The 18,951-nt window shown below is 37.7% G+C and overlaps 1 protein-coding gene across 7 annotated transcripts in view; it reads left to right on the forward strand.

The window, feature by feature from the left end:
- Positions 1-1,101: 1,101 nt before the first annotated feature.
- ect2 (epithelial cell transforming 2) overlaps positions 1,102-18,951 on the forward strand; it is a 38,346-nt gene continuing 20,496 nt past the window's right edge. Inside the window, exons 1-13 of one of the 7 annotated variants that reach the window (XR_005610346.1) lie at positions 1,102-1,446; positions 2,044-2,185; positions 4,554-4,633; positions 8,980-9,072; positions 10,774-10,956; positions 11,632-11,721; positions 11,970-12,077; positions 13,845-13,918; positions 15,447-15,577; positions 15,869-15,984; positions 16,870-16,932; positions 17,692-17,914; positions 18,097-18,258. Coding sequence is in view for 2 of the 7 variants with exons in the window: in XM_031725906.2 (XP_031581766.1) it covers positions 2,053-2,185; positions 4,554-4,633; positions 8,980-9,072; positions 10,774-10,956; positions 11,632-11,721; positions 11,970-12,077; positions 13,845-13,918; positions 15,447-15,577; positions 15,869-15,984; positions 16,870-16,932; positions 17,692-17,914; positions 18,097-18,258 (1,456 nt within the window). In the remaining 5 variants the exon portion in view is untranslated. The remainder of the gene's footprint in view (positions 1,447-2,043; positions 2,186-4,553; positions 4,634-8,979; positions 9,073-10,773; positions 10,957-11,631; positions 11,722-11,969; positions 12,078-13,844; positions 13,919-15,446; positions 15,578-15,868; positions 15,985-16,869; positions 16,933-17,691; positions 17,915-18,096; positions 18,259-18,951) is intronic. The other 6 variants (XR_005610347.1, XR_005610348.1, XM_031725906.2 and 3 more) reach the window with 6 other exon arrangements.

The following is an 18,951-nucleotide window of genomic DNA, read 5'->3' on the forward strand; positions in this document are numbered from 1 at the left end:
CTGTGTACTGTTGTCTAGACCCACAAAGATTAACCAAATATCCACACCATTTTGAGTATGGCTATATAAATCCCACAAACCCACATCCAAGGCAGCCCCAGAGGAGAGTTCTTTGGAATAATTATGAAAACAACTCTTAATTATGAAAACAACTCTTAAAATAATAATAGCTTAAAAAGTGTGACATGCTGCATATGATACTTATTTATAAAGCATAAAATAAATACGTTGGACTGTGCACTTATGAGGATGGATTTGTGTGTTTGTGTGTGCATATGTATGAGCCTAACCTAAGGCACTAAGGCATAGGGGTTAGTATTTGCCTGGGAAGAGTTCACTGTCAGTGTGAACACTTTTGCATTGCTTTTCTTTTTCTCTCTCTCATAATGGAGAGCAAGCAAAAGTGTGAAAGGAGACTTGCAAACATTTCACAAATATTTTATTACAGAGCTGGATTTTGATCTAAGATACACCCATGGGTTATAGTCACCAGCATAAATGCAACAGGGCGTGTTGTTTTAGATCATTCTGCTATGTTAAGAATAACATAGCAAAAAAACAAAAAACAAAACAAAACAAAAAAAAGCATTTTCAGGACTGTACAGAAAACCAACAGCGGTTTAGGTATGCATGGACACATGAAATTAATGCATTTCAAATTAAAATTTGTTGTCATTATTAGTGGGTTATGTTCAAACTGTTTTATTAATATTTGTAGGTCAGCATCACGTGTCCCATGTACTGCTTTGGAATATTAAAAAATAATGGAATAAATAATCAGGAACTGCAGAGAATTTAAAAAATATTTTGGAAGCAATGATTCAGGTTTATTTCTTAAGTTAAAAATCAAAACAACCTATGTAGAGAGAGAGAGCGAGAGAGAAAGAGACTTTGAACCTTCCTTTTTGTAAGCGTTTCAGTTTCCCATGGAACCTGAATGTTACATCACTGGGTGTTGTGCAGAGTGCAGACTGTCTGCATACTGCTGTTGCCGCATCGTGATTTGAATGAGCGGACCAATCAGGGGCCTCGCTGGACGGACGCGTTCGGCTTCCTGTCACTCTTACCCAATCAGCGCGCTGTCCTGTTGTTTGCCTTGCTTTTTGAATTGAGCTGGAGCAGCATACTGACACCGTCTCTGCACTAGTGTCGAGTAGTTAGCTGTCAACAAACTAAAGTAGTCATTTTGGACTATTGTCATTTATAAAAACCAACATGCATTGATACTAGGCCTGTGATTTTACGGAGCGATGTTACAGCTGTTTTAAAGAGCGTTTTGAACCGAAGAGGAATTGTGACGAGTTCTTAACTGTGTTGTTGACTTACTAGCTTGGTGGCTAGCTAGGTCTGCTAGAAGGCTTGTTAAATATTACTGGTCCAGCGGCCAGTTGAGATTCATTAGCTAGTATTTATTTATTTTTTTTTTAGAAGGCATCAAAACAGTCGGTAAGTTTGTCTTTTTATTACAGTACTTTTTTGAGAGGCGCCATGTTAAATATTAAACGTTAGTAGCGTAAGTAGCTAACGTTAATTGAGCTAGCCCTTTTTTGGATATTATCTTCCTTTGAGTTGTTTGGCTTATTCTGCAGTCATGTGAACCATGCAATTTTTCTAGCTCAGGCGTTTAAAAAAACGCAAGCGCTAGAAAAATAAAGCTTCTTTATAAAATATGTGTTTAACGGAGTGGGTTTAAAAGGGATTGTTGTCGCGATACTTTTTGTCCTCTTGCTATAAACACTAATATTATTGGATTCCGTTTTTAATAAAATTTCCTTAATTGCTTACAACTTTTATAAAGAAGTTTCACTGTTAACAGCTTTTAAGACAGTTTTGTCCAAGTATGTTGCATTGCCTAGAGTTGAAGTTAACAAGCACTTCTAGTGTGTGAAATCGTGACAAGTTGTGCCACTTTCTTCAGTTGACATCTTTCTTCTTACTTTCCTACTCGCTATACCTCTTTTCTCTAGCCTTTCTGTCTCGTTGTGTTCTCCCTCTGTGCTTCTGTTCGACTCTGTAACTTTTGAAAGTTTGGTGCCTCCTTAGGTTCCTGCCATGGCTGACAGCAGCATATTGACTTTAGGGACAGCTCGGAGTCTGTTGGTGGATTCTTCGGTCTATGATTCTAGGATTGCTGAAACCACCAAGGATCATGTATTTCTGGGCATGGCATGTGAAGATGGGGAAGGTCAGTGCATACTTTATTTTTTCTTCCTTGCCTAAATTTCTAAAACAAACTGTCAAAGTCAAAATGCAGCTAAGTGATCTTCAGTTTCACTGAAATCGGGATTTCTCCAAATCAAGTCTTTGGTTACAACAAAGAAATCTTATAGTTCACATTATGCTGTAGAAAAACAAAGGCAAAAGTCACTAGTCCTAGAGACTTATTCTTGGATTTATTGATGCATTCACTTCACTCAGTTGTCACTTTAGTTTCAGCTAGTGCACCCATTTAAATACAACAGCACTGAAAGAAAATTGTACTGTTTAGTTCCCAGGGAGTAGGTAAGATTTTCCAATTACTTGCAGTTTGATCCTGTCAAACGCTGGGTTTTTTTGCTCTTTTGTTCAGCCTACTTGATGACAAATGCATGGGCAAAATATTAAAATTACTTTTAAGTATAACAAAATTAATTTACATGAGTCACAGTTTAAAATGACTAATGTTAAGTGAACACCTCCTTAGCTGTTGTATTATAGAGGTGGGAATCACCATACATCCCATGATACGATACTATCACAATACTTGACGCACGATACGATATTATTGCAATTTTTAAAAATATTTTGCGATATTCAGATTCTGTACATAAAGGTAAACTTTATCAATATTCATTTTATCTAATAACAAAGTCTCACACTCAGTCTTTCTCGCATTTCAGTCAGTTTTATTGTTGACAAACTGAACGGTTTGTATTACAGTCTGGTCCAACTTAACTGAATGCAACCATCTGGTACAATTATAGCTATTCTGAACTATGCAATTTGTGAAAACTATGCAGCCCCTTCAGCAACTGAAGAATTTGAAAGTAAATTAAAACAAAATATTATTTTACATTAAATAAAAAAGTTTTAAACTTAATTAAAATAAAACATGTCTTAAATTAAAATAAGCAAACTCATGTTTATTGCTGCCATAAAAAGTTAAACACATTTGGACAGTGAAGGAATGTCAGGATTCTTTCTCAGAAAAAGGAGCTGATCAACATGCTCTGAAGTCAGAGCATGTTCCAGTCCACAAAAACTTCTTTTGTAACAAAATATCGATTTCTGCTGTCCCTGTATCGATACATTGTTAGCAAACAAAATATCACGATATTACACAGTATCGATTTTTTCCCCCACCCCTATTGTATTATGCCTCAGATACTTTGTGCAACTATTACTGTGTACACAGGGTAGTTCTGTTAAGTCTTAAACGTCCCTCTTTTGTCGCTTGAGTCCTATCCTCACATCTTTGTTTCTGTTTTTGAAAATTTGAGGAAGGACAGTTTTTAAAAAATCAGAAAATTTTTCCTCTAAACTACTCACTAAAGCAACATCTGTTTTTGATTTTCTGTATAAGGCACCTGTGTGCCAAACCACACCCGACGGTTATGTGAAATCAAGCAAAACTTGGTCTGGCCCACTCAGTACATTTGCCAGGGAACCTCAACATTACCTAACTGGGAGCAAGTGCTTATGTTTTTTATTTATTTATTTAGTTCATTTTATTTTTTGTGGCTCATCTGTTCACATTTTCCGTTTATTACAATTTACTCACCACTGTCAGCCTTTCACATCAAAGCAAACACCAAAAGTGGCTGCATTACTTCTGGTGTTTGGCATGTCACTCAGTTTCTGTAACTTGGCACAAACAGTATGCATACTAAGGACATGCTTGAGGCGGGATTACGATTGTCAGTGTGGGAGCCTAGAGATTTCTAGATACAGAAGCAGGTCTAGGCACTAATGGAGAGTATTTCTATTCCAGTGTTTTTTGTTTTGCTTTTTTTTCTTTCCAGTACCACATAAAATTTATGAGAAAACTGTAGTGACTTAAATACCCCAGTCACAAGTATAAATGGCTATGGCACCATGTTGATGCTGGTGATTGCAGTGAATGATCCACCAGCCAGTGTATTGGTTTTAATAGAACCGGTTGTTTTTCCTCCAAAAGTTACCTACTGACTCCTGAATTTTCCTAAAGGGATTTATTTGACTGTCAAATACGACTTTTTTGAAAAGCTGTAATAATGAAAACTTGCAAATAATAATTAATTAATGATTTCCTGGTTGTTTTTTTTATGGCTAGAGGTTGGGTACAGGTAACTGTCAGGGTTTGGATCAGACACTGATAATAAGCTGCAACTGAGTTCATTTTAGGCTTGTTTGACTGTCACTCAAAATGAGAAAGGAAGACAAAAACAACAACTTTTTTTCTCCCCAGAGACAACCTGCTGCCTTGATCAGTCGCTATCACATTTCTGCTTTGTGTGTGTGTGTTCAATTGTGCTTGATTCCCCTTTCCATTTTCCTGTTGCTCACTCTGGCTCCATTCTGTTCATCTCTGTCAGATGTGCTGCCAAAAGTGGAGACACGGGTTGTTCTGGTGGGAGAAGCAAGCAGAAATAGAGAGCTGGCCAAAGCACTGCAGGTACATCGTTCCTCTGTTAACCTCACACTTCCACTGTGCATCTATTAAGGTTGCAGACCTGAGCTGGTCAACATCACTGTTCTGTGTTTTTTAAAAAACAAACAAACAAACAAACAAAAAAAGTAGGTCACAGGCCAATGACACACTGAATCCTCTAGACAGAGTTCTGCCCCTCTAGACCTCTGTTGTCAGTGTGTGGTGTTAGCTGAAATGTTTGGCAGAATGGCCTTGTAATTTATCCAAATATTAGATTTCTTAGATTAGAAATGCTTCTGGTACAGCACAAATTGGAACATGATGGATGGGTCCTATAGATGTCTCGAAAATGCAAATAATTGTGGCACCAGACTATACGCGTCTGTTTAATTAGATTTATTCTATGTAATTATGCACAAATCAAGAAACATGGCATGTCATTAACTGGTTCATATACTGCATATTTACTGTGTAAATATACATTACAGTACTGTGTAATTGTAGCTGAGGGTGTTTTGACCACTTTTATCTATTAATGAATGACTTGTTATCTTTTGTCTTCTATTTTAAAACTACTGTAATATCGTTATTTGGGCTGAAACGATTTATCAAGCAGCCTTGTCCATGATGTTGTCATAATTTAACGTAGAGCTGGGCGATATAAGATTTTTTCATATCACGATATGTTTTTTTTTTTCATTTCAGGCGATAACGATATATATCACGATATAAGCCAAATAACTATATTTGTAAGATTTAAATGTGCCGTTGCTCACAAGTAAAATGTGAAATAATCAGCAGCTTGTTTTGATTTAAATATTTATTTCCAATAATAAGTTCAACAGCGCAGATGTACTTAAGGAACATGAGACTTCAGTTTCAGATAAATAAAGGCAAATATTGCAAACTACACAAAAGGTAGCCGCTAAAGCATTTAAGTTTCAAAATAGAACAAACACAACAGACTACTAAATTGTCAATTCCACTTAGAAACAAAATATTAATTCTAAAAATAAATCTTAGTTTGTTTTACAGAAGAACAGACAAAACTGACTAACTTTTGTCAATATCAAATAAACTGAGAACTAAAAGGAAATTCTCAATCTCTCCTTGTTGTATAGCTTAGCTATTACCTCAATTAGCTGCTTGAATCCTTCATTTTCGACTGTGTTTATTGGTAGCATGTCTTTAGCAAGACGGTAGGCTATGGCATTCGTTATGTCGCTATGTCTCTTAGCTTTTTTGTCATATGGTAAGATGCTGGAGAAAGCCGACTCAATTGACTGTTGCTGCTTCGCAGGGATTCTCCTGGTTGTTTTCGATGACGAATTAGCGCTTTCAGTCTACGGAACTTCTCTAGCCCTTCCTTTCGACAATCTCTCTGGCATTGGAACCGTCATCTGTGTTCTCTTCGGTAACCTGGTCACCCAAGCTCTCGGTTGATTTTTCTCTAGTCGGCACACTCATTTTCTCCATTACCCGGCCGGCACGGCGGGTAATGGAAACAAATACACATGTGCGGCTTGGCACTTGTGCTGTACATAACAAGTCACGTGACGTGATGCTGCGGCTGTTTGGTTTGGCTCTGCGCTACTTAATTTGGATTGGCTGTTCTTTTTTTTTTTTAAAGACGGGAAGAGAGAGAGATGAGGTCTATTGCAATAGTTTCATTTTTCTATCGAGAAAAAGTTATTTCGCAATACATATCGTTATCGTTCTATCGCCCAGCTCTAATTTAACGTGGAGTCAGGGTCTGTATACACACAGCGAAGAGCAAAGAAGCAAAGCTGTTACGAGGCGGTCTCCTCAGGTGGAGTTTTTCTAGTGCCCAAACAATAGCACTTGTTTTTGTCATCACTATTAACTACTGTAAAAGCTGGCAGAGTCCTTCATTAAACCACCTATTTAATAAACTCTGACATAAAGAAACGTGAACTTTGTAAATGGTCCTACCCCTTGCCGTTAGTTTTACTTAGTGAAATATTTGCAGTAAGCCTCCAGAAGTTCTATTAAAATGTGCAGATGAACTGTTAATGTAGTCTGATGTTTAAATTAGGCAGCTTGCTCAAGGCTGACAGCAGCCATGCAATTTTACATGGCAGCAATACCTGTAAGCAGAACAAGAAGGGGTGAGTCTAAAGGGGGTGAACTAGACCATATTTATTTCAAGGATTTCATAACATTTTTCAGATTTAAAGTGAAATAATATAAAATATTATATTGATTAAATTTTATTAATATTTAAATAATATAAAAATAAAAGCTCTTTTCACAGGCAAATAAGAATGAGCCACTGACCTAGTGCTGTGTGGTTGCATACTGAATTATTAATATTAATTATTAACATCTACATCGGTTTAATGTCTTGTTTTCTTGTTTACTTTGACCTTTGACTGTCTTAGAGGTTATATATTTTTGCATTTAAGAATATGTTTTCTTTAAAAAAAAAAATTCAATGTGGCTCATAAATATAATCAAAGGGTTTAGCTTTTTACCCCTCAGCTCTAAAAAGCTAATTTTGTACGCAGGTAAACTTAAAAACCTTGCAAGTGTTAAAATGGAAACCAATAGCCTGTTCATTTTAAAAAACCTGTGTATTTTCTCTTTTGAATGTTTATTATTGTTTACTAATTAGACAAAAGCATTTCTTATCTAATTAATCAATGGAATAATCAGTAGAATGCTCAATTGCTAAATGTCATATTAACTGACTGTTGCATTTGTTTAAAATAAAAACATGATTCATTTTAGGACATTTTTGCAAGCAATCAATCATTAATGATAAAGAGGCAGTTGGGGAATAGGTTTTAATTGGTTTTAAACGCATTACCAGAGGCGTGTACTCTGATACAAGTTCATCATAGCTGGCATTTCTTTGTGGATTCTGTGTATGTGACCTATACAGAGCTGCTTGCATACTGTCCTCCATAAAACCAGCAGCATGTAGCCTGATGACACTATGCAGTTGTAGAATAATTAGTTAAAAAGTCTGACTACAGGAAAGGGGGCAACAGTGGATTGCTCTACAGAGGATAGAGGTTTGGAGGGGCATGGGGTGCTGGTGAACTCAAAAACAGGAGAAACATGGAGTGTTGGTGCAGTGGACACTTTCATTGTTTTTAACACTTGGCTTCATTTTATTACTAAAAAAATGTTATTTACATGTTATGTCTTAAACTTCTGCCATGGAAATCTGTTGATCTTTGTTTAAATTGTAAGCTGTTTCCTCAGGAAAGAATCTTTGTTACACTTGGAGCACACTTTAAAAAAAATCACTGAAAATGTGTTGCTGCAAGTCTATTTCAAACAGTAGCTGTGAACATAATCCAGTTAGACGAGGTTATGTTTTCATAAGTTGCCATGGTAATCTAGCTGGATACAAAGAAAGTTGCCTTCATGACTCTCAGTACTGTTTATTTAAGCTCCAAGTACATACCTGGCTTACCCATTCATTTTCATATATAACTCTGGGTGTGCCCTCATTTTTTTTTAAAAATTTTTTGGTGAGTAGTTAGTCCATGTTGGATTTATATATTCTGTATTTTTTTTCATGTGTGCAGAACCAAGCAAAGCCTGGAGTCGTATTCAAATTCGTTTTAACAAAACAAAAATATGTTGAATAAACAAAACGCTGTACCCTGTAAAAATGTGAAGATAGCAATATTTATGTGTCTAGGGCATGTTTGTGTCTGCTTCAGTAAGCCGCATAGTTGAAATAGCAGAGTCTCTGAATAGCACCATATGAAGGTGATTTGGAGGTGTGGCGGTAGACTAAGTGCTGCAAGAATGACTTCCTTCCCTGGTCTCCTGAGCCCTGTCACTTCTGAAGGCTCCTTTCTTAAATCATCTATTTCTCCCTGCCAATCCTGTAGCGCAGCCACATCCAAAGACATCTGCCAACAGCTCCATCAGAGCACTCCCGATTGCCTGCCTGACCGCCCACCGCCATCGTTCAGTCATCCCACAGAACAAGGCCCCCGCCACCACAATGTCTTTACTGTTTCTGTCCTCCTCCTCTCTCCTCCTCCCATAGGGCTTTGAACTTTATATTAATTTTTAACTGAAGTTTCTTCTTCCACCCTGCCTACCCCCTCTGGAGCCTGATATTTGTTTGAAGCCACTGTCTTTGCAAGGACACAGACTCCGCCCTTTCTTTTCCTCACTTGCTCCTTGCTGCTTCCATAAACCCAGCCCTGCTCTCTTTTTTTCCTCATGTGGGGTTAATTTGTATGCATTTGTCTTCTGTCTCAACCTTCTGTCCTTCTCATGTCTTTTTTTTTTTTTTTTTTTTTTTTTTTTTTTTTTTTTTAAATGCGTTTCTTCTAAATGCCAGTGTTTGACATCCACTTCCTACTGGTTGATTTTTACAGGCCATCAGAGTAATGGAGGTACCTGTGGTAAAGATAAGAAAAGGCGAGGCGGGTGCCGAGGAGAAAATGATGATAAAATCTATAGTCAATATGGTATAGTACAGTGTCTGCGTATCTGTGTGACTGTCTGACACTTTGATGGGAACTTGGGGAAGTTCTGCATGAGTCTTAATTCACACTGGGTACTCATTCAATCATGGTGCATGTCTAACTCACTGATGTGGAATTGATTTGTGGGGTGAATATTTAAAAATAAGGGATGTAATAGTTGATATCTGGATCAGCAACTGGAACAGAGATTTGCACTCAAATGTCAATTCCGGCTTCTCGGCTGAGAGATAATATGAAGTCATTTCAAATGCTTTCAATTTACCTCAATGGCATTTGAAAATGGTTAATTTCCTGCTCTTAATGGAGAGGCTAGAGTTGCAAATTGTGCTATGAAAATCTGTTTGCACACAGAAAAATAAGTGGACCATGCCCTGCAGGGACATTAATAGTAATGTACCCAAGAAGCTGTGAGTTTTGAGTGTCATCTTCTGTTAAAGAAATGGCTTGAAAAGTTCAGAAACATGCAAGTTTGCTTTCTTTCTCAATGAAATGAATAGATTGCAGCCTTGTCTTTATAGGGCTCGAGTCAGGACAGGCTGCAGTTACATTATAAATATATATATATATATACACATTTTATTTTATTTTTTTGCACAAAGTAATATTTGAAAGAAAGTATCCCTCTGGCCGTCATTTCTTTATAAGGGATGACATAAATTCATTGAAATTTTGATTGTCTGACAGGATGCCAATGAATAATTAACTAGGGGAAATATCTCAGATGAATTAGTCTGTAATTTGGTTGAGATTTTTGATTTTTGTCCAGATAATTTCTCAGTACCTCTGTTTAGTTATTTAGCAGATTGCAACATTTTTGTATATTTGGCATTCTGTACTGATGTTGGCATTTTTTGGCAATCCACTTGACTGTAGATTCTTGTAGAACTTGTTTTTAAAATGTGGACAGATTTTCTCTTCTCCTCATGCAAATCTCCTCATGCAAAGCAAATGCCCCCCTCCCCTTTGTTAAGACACATGTGTCTTAACAAAGTAATTACAGTTTGTCACTCTGCTGATGACTTTAGTATTTTTTCATCAACTGGATTTTTTGTTTGTAACAGGCAGGTTTAACAATGGTATGAGTAAATATATATGAATAATCCAAACTGTTAACTTGCAATTTCAATTCGCTCTCTCCTCCACATCGACATTGGAGATTTTGTACCTTTCGGCTTACATCAGTTAGCCATACCATCAAACGCATGTTTCATATGTTTTATAGGCTTTGTTGTGTTTATTGAGTCTAAGCAGAGCTATTTTTTTTTTTTTTTTTTTTTGTTACTGCTGCTAAATAAATGGCAGGATCCAAGGTTTCCCAGAAACGCTTTTCTCTGAGTGTTTCTATTAACCAGTCGATTATTTTAGCGTCATAGCAACCTGTTTACATATATCAGTAAGGGATAGGGTTGGTATTCTAGTTGTGCCAATATTTCTTCAAAGATTAGCTGTAAAGACCAAAATTTGTGGCTGCTTCTTACTTATTGAAGAAACATAAAACAAAAATGGTTATTTTTTCAGTTCATTGGATCAATTAACTTGGACTAAAATTATTAAACCTCACTAACAGACCTAAAAACTAACAAGCCTATATGTAGTGTTTTTGTGCTTCTGAATTACACATTAGACTTTACCAGTCTGCCACACACTGATCTATAACTCCATTTTGTTGTTCTTCCTGTTCAGGACATCAACACCCCATTCATAATGACAGATAGCGTCCAGGAGTTTGGGGATGGAGAGAACACTGAGTTTGAGACGGTGTTTGTTCTCACAGACTTTGATTCTCCTGAATACAACTACCTCTACAAACATGAACACCGCATTGTTGGGCCTCCTGTTGTGCTGCACTGTGCTGCAAAGGATGAAGTGAGTCTTTGATTGACAACAGATTTATTTTATGCAAAAGTTGTGGGGCATAAAGTGTCCATGTAGATTCGCTGACAATATTATGCAATCAAGAAACAGTTCACTTCATTTTCTCTATAACTCAAACACAGCATCTCCTCAGCTTCATCTAAAACATGGCTTCTAGAATTCAGCAGATATTTACATCTTCGCTCTGAAATTCTCGCTCGGGGAAATATGTTGCCTGTTTGTTGTGTGGGGGGGATCCAACGGAGATGGCCCTGAAATGAAACTTGATTTAAGAAAGCAGGATGCAGAAATTGCATTGTGACTCAGAACAGGATGATGAACAGGAGCAGCTCCTCCCTGCTGTGCCGTCTGTCTGACAGACTTCACACAGGATACTGTTGTCGAACGATATCCCCGACTGTGGCTGCTATCAACAAGACTGAGTGCATTTGTCAGTTGAAGACAGCGCACACATGCATGACTACAATTCAGAGCATGAACGAGGTGTACCTCATGACAAGGGAAAGCTATTGTGCAGTTACGACAGGCTGTTATTTGAAATTAGGAGTCAATTTTACTTAAATAATAATTTGTGTTGTAGATAATGTTTAAATATTGTTAAAGGAAAACTTGAAATTCGAATTTGTTATTAATTCCCCTCTTAATTTTACTGTTTCTTTATCGTAGCCTCTCCAGTTTTCATGTCGACCTCTCTACTCCACCACCATGTTAAACCTGTCACTGTGTTTCACTGGATTCAGGAACAAAGAGGAAATGGTGAGTTTATGAAGCATATACATGGCACTATCTGTTTGTAGTTCTGCTAATAAACAGACAAAAAAATCAAAAACCTGTTTAAGTATAAAAGTTACATTTCTATCCAACACTTTACACGTGGTGCGTGAGGCCAAAGTAGTTTCTACTATGATCTGATACGGTGTAAATTAGATTAAAGAACTTCTGGCCTTTCCCACCTTGATATTATGTTTTTGTGTTGACCTTGTGGTTTTTCTTTGTTTTTGTAGAAAAACTTGGTGAATCTGGTTCATCACATGGGTGGGACAATACGGAAAGACTTCAGCACAAAGGTCACTCATCTTGTTGCATACTCCACTCATGGAGAGAAATACAGGGTTTGTATTTACTTTTCCCCTCCTGTCTTTTTACTCTGTGCATCCAATATTAATTGCAGTGTGTTGAAGGGATGAGCATTATTGACAAACTTCTTAACCTATTACATACTCTTTGTTACATTTTTTTTAAACCTGTTAAGAGACACAGCACTTCCAAAGGGGCCTTTTTTTCTGCAAAGGAACACTTCACTTTCTAGCTTTTGGAGACTTGATAGGTGAACCACCACCAAATACTATCAAGATAGATAACTGGCAAATTTTTCCCTACTCTGAAACCAAAGAAAACACAGTGAATCATTTGCTTACAAAATGCATTAAAAAAAAAACCCCTCAGAAATAAGGCATGAAGTTTCTGAATCGATCTTCAGTTTAGTTCTGCAGTGTCTAGCTTCAGTGGTTATTGCGAGTAACCGGAGGCGTCACATTCTGCTGGATGCCCCTGATTTGCATTAAGTAGCCTTAAACTGGGGAGCCGGCGACTCATTGCCCTGGTGCTCAAAATAACGCATCAAGGCTTGCATAGAAATGATGGAGCCTACGCACATGTTCTTGACTCCATTAGAATACATGTTTAGAAGACAGGGTAACATTATTTACAGCTTTTGTAAAGCTAACAAACTTATTATACTTTCTGCTAAATTGTCATTGTTTTGATGCATTAACTAGAATGAGTAAAAAATTATTTAAAAAAAAATAGAATAATTATGTCACCCTAACCACTGGGAACAAAATCTCCCTTTTTTTGCAACTAAAAACAGAGCTATATGTGAAACTGAAGTCAGGACACCAAAAAAATTTGAACCGAAAACATTCCACATAACTATATACATATATATATATTTTAACAAAAACAATGGGTGGCAACACTGTCATATTCTGAAAGTTGGAAGACTTGAGTGACTTATTTCTTCCTCCTGGCTTTTTATTGTACACCACTTCTTTTGACTGTGAAACACTCCTCTCTGCTTGAATAAATAGAATGAGCAGGACTGATGTGATGCCCCCCTGCAACCTAGCTTGAATCCTAATGTCTGGGTCTGTCAGAAAGTTGTAATTTAATTCCCAGTTGGGTCCTTTTTAAACCGAGTTCAAAAAGGATCCAGCAGTTTTCACTGTTTTGTGCCCTCCTCCGTGGGGATAAATAGAGATCGATGGGTGGGCGGATGAATAGATTGACACTCGTCATTCTTGTCGTTTTTCCGCACGGATGAACAGATGCTTGATGCTCTTCTGCTTTTAGTCCTCCTCGCAATTATTTTCTTATTAATCCATTTCTTTCTTTCCTCTTCCTTCACTGTTATTTCCTCTTTTCAGTTAATTTTTTCATTGCTTTGCCCTTTTCTTTCTCAAAGTATTGTGAAGGGTGTATTTTGTTCTAGCAGAAAAGACAAAATGCAGTGAACTTGTTGTGAGAGGCAGTCAAGGCTGTTTTCCATTTGAAAGTGTGACGCTAACTTAAAGAAAAAAACTGAATTGTTTCAACCCCAGACACTTGTTTTTGTATTGTGCCTGAAGTAGAAAATGTTTGTACCTGTCGTGTTTTGTATTGTGGTTCTGAGTGACAGGGCGATCAGGAGTAATGAAAACAGACGGGAGAGGTAGTTATGCTGTTATCAGTGACAGCAGAACTATTTGACGGTCTTTTAGTTGCAAAATTGTGCCTAGATGAATGTCATGTCCTTCTTTTTGTTATTTCTGTCATTTCTGCCTCATTTCTTATTCACCAATTACCCATTTGTGTTCTCCTCTGCTGTGTTTTGTCCTTAGCTGGCAGTGTGCATGGGGACACCCATCCTTACTCCATCATGGATTCTTAAGGCCTGGGAAAGAAGAGATGATGTGTAAGTTGAATGTTGAATACCATTTAAAGGACGTGCTTCCAACACATGCAGCACTTTGGTAAAGCAGGTAACCAGCTAGTGCCAGCCCATCCTCTCTGGGCTTTCAACAATCAGCTGGCCTGCTAGCCAGGTCGCTGTTGTGGTGATCGTCACCAGTTATAGTAGCTGCTTCCCCAAAGAGAATCTCGCCCTACAGCTGGGACTCAAACTCTGTTGTTTTGGACTGCAGCTGGCTAAAATAATCATCATCCTCCTGCTCTGAAGATTCACTCTAATTGGCAGCTCACAATGCTTGGCAAGTAAACAGGAGGAATTTAAGAAAGTAACATGGTATTTAATTAAAATACAAAAGCCTGTGAACTAAAAAAAAACCATGTACAGTGGTCCCTCGTTTATCGCGGGAGTTGCGTTCTAAAAATAACCCGCGATAGGTGAAATCCGCGAAATAGCCAGCTTTATTTTTTACGATTATCATAGATGTTTGAAGAAAACCCCTGGCTACACACTTTATACACTTTTGTCAGACAGGCACGAACATTTTCTCACTTTTCTCTCTTGTTTAAACTCTCTCAAAGTTAAAAACTTTGTGGAAAAATAAGTCCGGTATCAAACCCTGTTTTCAGGTCCAGAACATGGGAATAGAGCAGCTACCAGAGAATTAATTAACATTAGTGAATCAATGGTACGGAAGTAGAGGAAGCAAGAAGAATGAGTTGAGTAAAGTTTGACTTATCTGACTGTTTTGTTTCGCATAATGCGCCTTATAATCCGGTGCACCTTATGGTCCGAAAAATACGGTAACTTCCAACTTTTTGTGCGATGATAGCATCTTCCTTGGTTGGTTAGAAAACTTACAAACAGTACAGCACTTCAGAGTCAAACAGCTGGTGATCGAATCTTTATGAAAATCTGACAAGCTGAATGCATTCTGTACTTTACAGGAAACACTGCACGGAGGAGATTGATTGACAATGGTCTACAGCCAATCAGGACGCAGAACACAATGTGCTGTTTAAAAGAAAAAAAAGCATGCATAATTGCACAAAAAAAATCAGCGAAACAGCAAAGCCGTGAAAGGTGAACCGCGTTATAGCAAGGGACCACTGTATATGTATCCCTCCCCCACCATAAAGCAAAATCTGAATGTGATTTTCCGATCCTGAAATGGTATAAAACCAGTGCAAGCTAACAAGCTTTGTTGTGTCTGAATTGTTTCAAGCATGTTCCGCCACTGTCTTCATGATTACAGTGCTGACAAGAGTTCAAATTGGCTGATAATAAGCCATGTCAGGGCATCAAGCTGATGCTTATTACCTTGGTATGTGCCCAGAGGGGATAATTGTAAAACTGTCTTGTTTACTTATTGTTTTGCACGGTTCATGTCACCTATTATATACCTTGCATATCAGTGTTAGTTAAGCAGCCATTAGATAATCATTTTATGTTTAATTGCATTGCACACTACTGTTACTTACTGCACATACTGTTCAGTACAGTAAATTCTTTATTAATGTTATTTTTTGTGAAGAAATTTCCATGCAGGTGACGAGGAATTTCGAACTGAGTTCAAAGTGCCCCCTTTCCAGGACTGCGTTCTCAGTTTTTTGGGGTTTTCTGAGGAAGAAAAGGCCAACATGGAAGAGAGGACTCTTAAACACGGTCAGTGCCACAGTCTATGAAAGCTTCATACAATGTACACTAAAGACATATAAGATCAGTTTGAGCACCCTCTACTACAGGAAGGTCTTTTTTTAAAGCCTTGTGGAGAACTTTTGCAGTTTTTCTGCAGTTTCTTGTCTGTAATCCCAGACTGGCTCCATATGACTGGGTCTTTCTGACCCTGACTGTAATTTAGAGGTTATTGTCTCATGTTCCAGAATGAATCTGTGATAAGGATTTAGTGTTGTATGCATTTTATTTATATAATCTCCTCGTTTTTCTTCATGAAAGGCGGCATGTACCTTGAGGTTGGAAATGAAAGGTGTACGCACATGGTTGTGGAGGAAAACCTGGTAAAGGAGCTACCATTTTCTCCCTCCAAGAACCTCTTTGTGGTCAAACAAGAGGTAGGCCTTTATGTTTATTTTCTTGTCTTTGGCATTGATTTTTACTTAAAATAGCCTTGGATAATTATTGACATTATCATGGAATGACACACATTATAGACTAGAAACTATCTACTGATGGGATCACACTAGCTGTGATGCTTTTTAACGTACTGATGTTCTGACCCAGAAGAAGCTATTACTCAAGGTAACAGGTAGTCATTACTCTATTATTACTACTTCTCATTGGTCAGCCCTATATGTCATTAAACTCTGCCTTCAGTTTGCTCTAAACTGCACATTTAAGGGTTTTTTTTTTCTCTGCTTTGCTGCCATGTTTTGTTGTTATTCTTGAGATCAACTACTAAAGCTGCTTAACATCACCCAACAAACCATTAAAAGTTCAGAACAGCATCTAATACACACAGTAATGTTTCTGTGCAACTTCAACACAAACACAAGTTTGATTGGTAGTGGCCAAGACTGTCCAGACATAGCTGAATAATTAGTGTCCACTGGGGTTATGTTGCAGGAGGACAGGGACACAGAAGGGACCAGAGCCAAATAAAGAATGCTCTGAAACAGAGTAATTATCTGATCAGGATTCTGTTAAGGTTAAATCTCAATCAATACTGTCTCTGCTCCCCCCCCCTTTTCCCTCCGATGCTGTCAGAGAGGGGGTGAAAAATAGAGTTCCTCTTCCAGTGGATGAAAAGGTTAAATCACCTACATAACTTGGTTTGTCTGTATTGTTAACTACACAGTCAATATAGTGGTATCATTTTCTTTACTTTGTCAGTTTTATTGGTTTTCAAAGGAAAGGGTACAATATTAAGCATTGTTAATCTTTTTCTGTCTTTGTCCTCACTCGGGTCAATAAAAACTGTTGTTTCTTCTCTGTCGCAGTGGTTCTGGGGAAGTATTCAGATGGATGCTCGAGCTGGAGAATCCATGTACCTCTATGAGAAGGTGAGTACATGATTATTAAATTATTATTTGTGTATCTATAAAAGCAAAAATTATGTACACAAAAATGGATATGCTATATTTATGTAAGACAACAAACGGTACAAGGATTTTTTTTCCTAGATGTGCAAGTACAGTATTTAGAAACAGTTCTCCTATTTGTTTTTTAATTCTAAACTCTTGTTCTTTGTTTTTACATGGTCCCTGTTCCTGTTTAAATACTTAATTTTTGTTACTTTGATGGTTTTAGCTTGCATATTCCAGAACAGTGGTAAACTGCCATCAGTTCTTTTAAGTCTTGCCATATTAAGTCTTACCCCTTTCACTTCATTATGGAGTTTCCTGTCACTCTCAAGCTTTTTGCTGTATCCAGATTACACAGTATTATCACAAAACTAGTTGAAGCTGTAAAACAAACAAATAAATAACTATTTGAACATTTAAAAACCATGGCTGCCCTACATGACAATCAGTGCTTCATCTTGGACTTCCTCACAATATTGAGGAAGCAACTGTTGTGTCAAAAACCTGTGACAAGTTCCAGAAAGTGTCCATGATGAGCTGTAAAATCTCAGGGAACCTTTCCACATGCAACATAGAAATAAGGGATAAGATTAAGTGTAGCTGATCCATACTGCCCTTTTTGTACTTGTCATTCATTTCATAATTTGCAAGAAAAGTTCATGACCTTTTTATTCTTTAGTTTTTACATAGGTTGCTTTGTGTTTACCATGAGCTTTCTTTTTCCTCTCTGCACTTCAGAATGACAGCCCAGCTATGAAGAGAGCAGTGTCCCTCCTTTCCCTCACCACCCCAAACAGTAACCGTAAACGTCGACGTCTGAAGGACACATTGGCTCAGCTCACCAAGGAAACAGAGATCTCTCCCTTCCCTCCGCGCAAAAGACCATCAGCAGAGCACTCGTTGTCTATTGGTTCACTGCTGGACATCTCTAATACTCCAGAGACATGCAAGGCTTTGGCAGGTATTGATGGGAGAATGAATGACCGTGTCTTTTATGCAACTCTTAAGCAATTATGTCATATATAAATTGCTAAATATTAATGTATCCCTGCAGGCAGCATTTGTTTTTCCCCCTGTGGTTGTGCTTTAGTTGAGTTTTTCTTTCTTCAGATGAAAACTGTGCACAACTCTTCTTATTTCCAGAAGACAGAGTAGGAGACAGTTTTGTGACCAAGACTAGGATAGGAAGAAGGAAAACCAGGGAAAGGAGTAGGACAGACAGGGAGGAGAGGAGAAAAAGGTCCCACCTGACTACAAATGCTTGTCAACAACCAGAAGAAGAGCAGCACCAGGGAACTTATGGAGGTTTGGATTTTGAGCAGGACAGTGGTAATACTGGTTGACATTAATTAAGAGCTATTACAAAGTTATTGTTTGAAGGATGACAGACTGCCTTTACAGTAAAGTAGTTGGTTTTTATCTGGAACACAACCAAATTGTTTCTGTTTTTTAGTTATGTACTCAGTTGCTCCCAGGCCAGCTGAGTGTAATGGAGTACAAATGTGAAGTAGTCACCAGTTTGTCACCCTCAAACAAGCCAAGGTTTAATTTCTGGATAGCTCAGTGGATAGTGTAACTGTGCATGGCTTAACTATAAAAACCCATAATGAAGAGATTACAAGTGTCATTGTAGTTGTATACAAAATGAAAATCTTAAGCACTGCAACTGACTAGTCACCAAATATTAGAAATACTAGCCTTACTTCGACTCAATGCAGTACCTTCGTCTAAAGAGCATAGTTTAATACTTTAATTTGGCTTAAAGTGTTGGGGGGGGGGGGGGGATACGATAAAAGCAGAACATGTAACAGATGTCAGATGAAAAAAAAAAAAATAGCCATTGGCAGACATAAACATAACCACTTAGCTCTGGCACGTTCAGCTTCTGATAACTCAGTTTTAGGAAAAATGCCAAGAAATTTCTCAAGGAAATCTTCTTCACAGTCAGCACAGAGCGATGTAAGACACGTTTTGTGTGAACGTCTGACTCTTGATTTG

The sequence above is a fragment of the Oreochromis aureus genome, linkage group 23 (assembly GCF_013358895.1).
Source record: "Oreochromis aureus strain Israel breed Guangdong linkage group 23, ZZ_aureus, whole genome shotgun sequence".
In the NCBI taxonomy this organism is placed as follows: domain Eukaryota; kingdom Metazoa; phylum Chordata; class Actinopteri; order Cichliformes; family Cichlidae; genus Oreochromis; species Oreochromis aureus.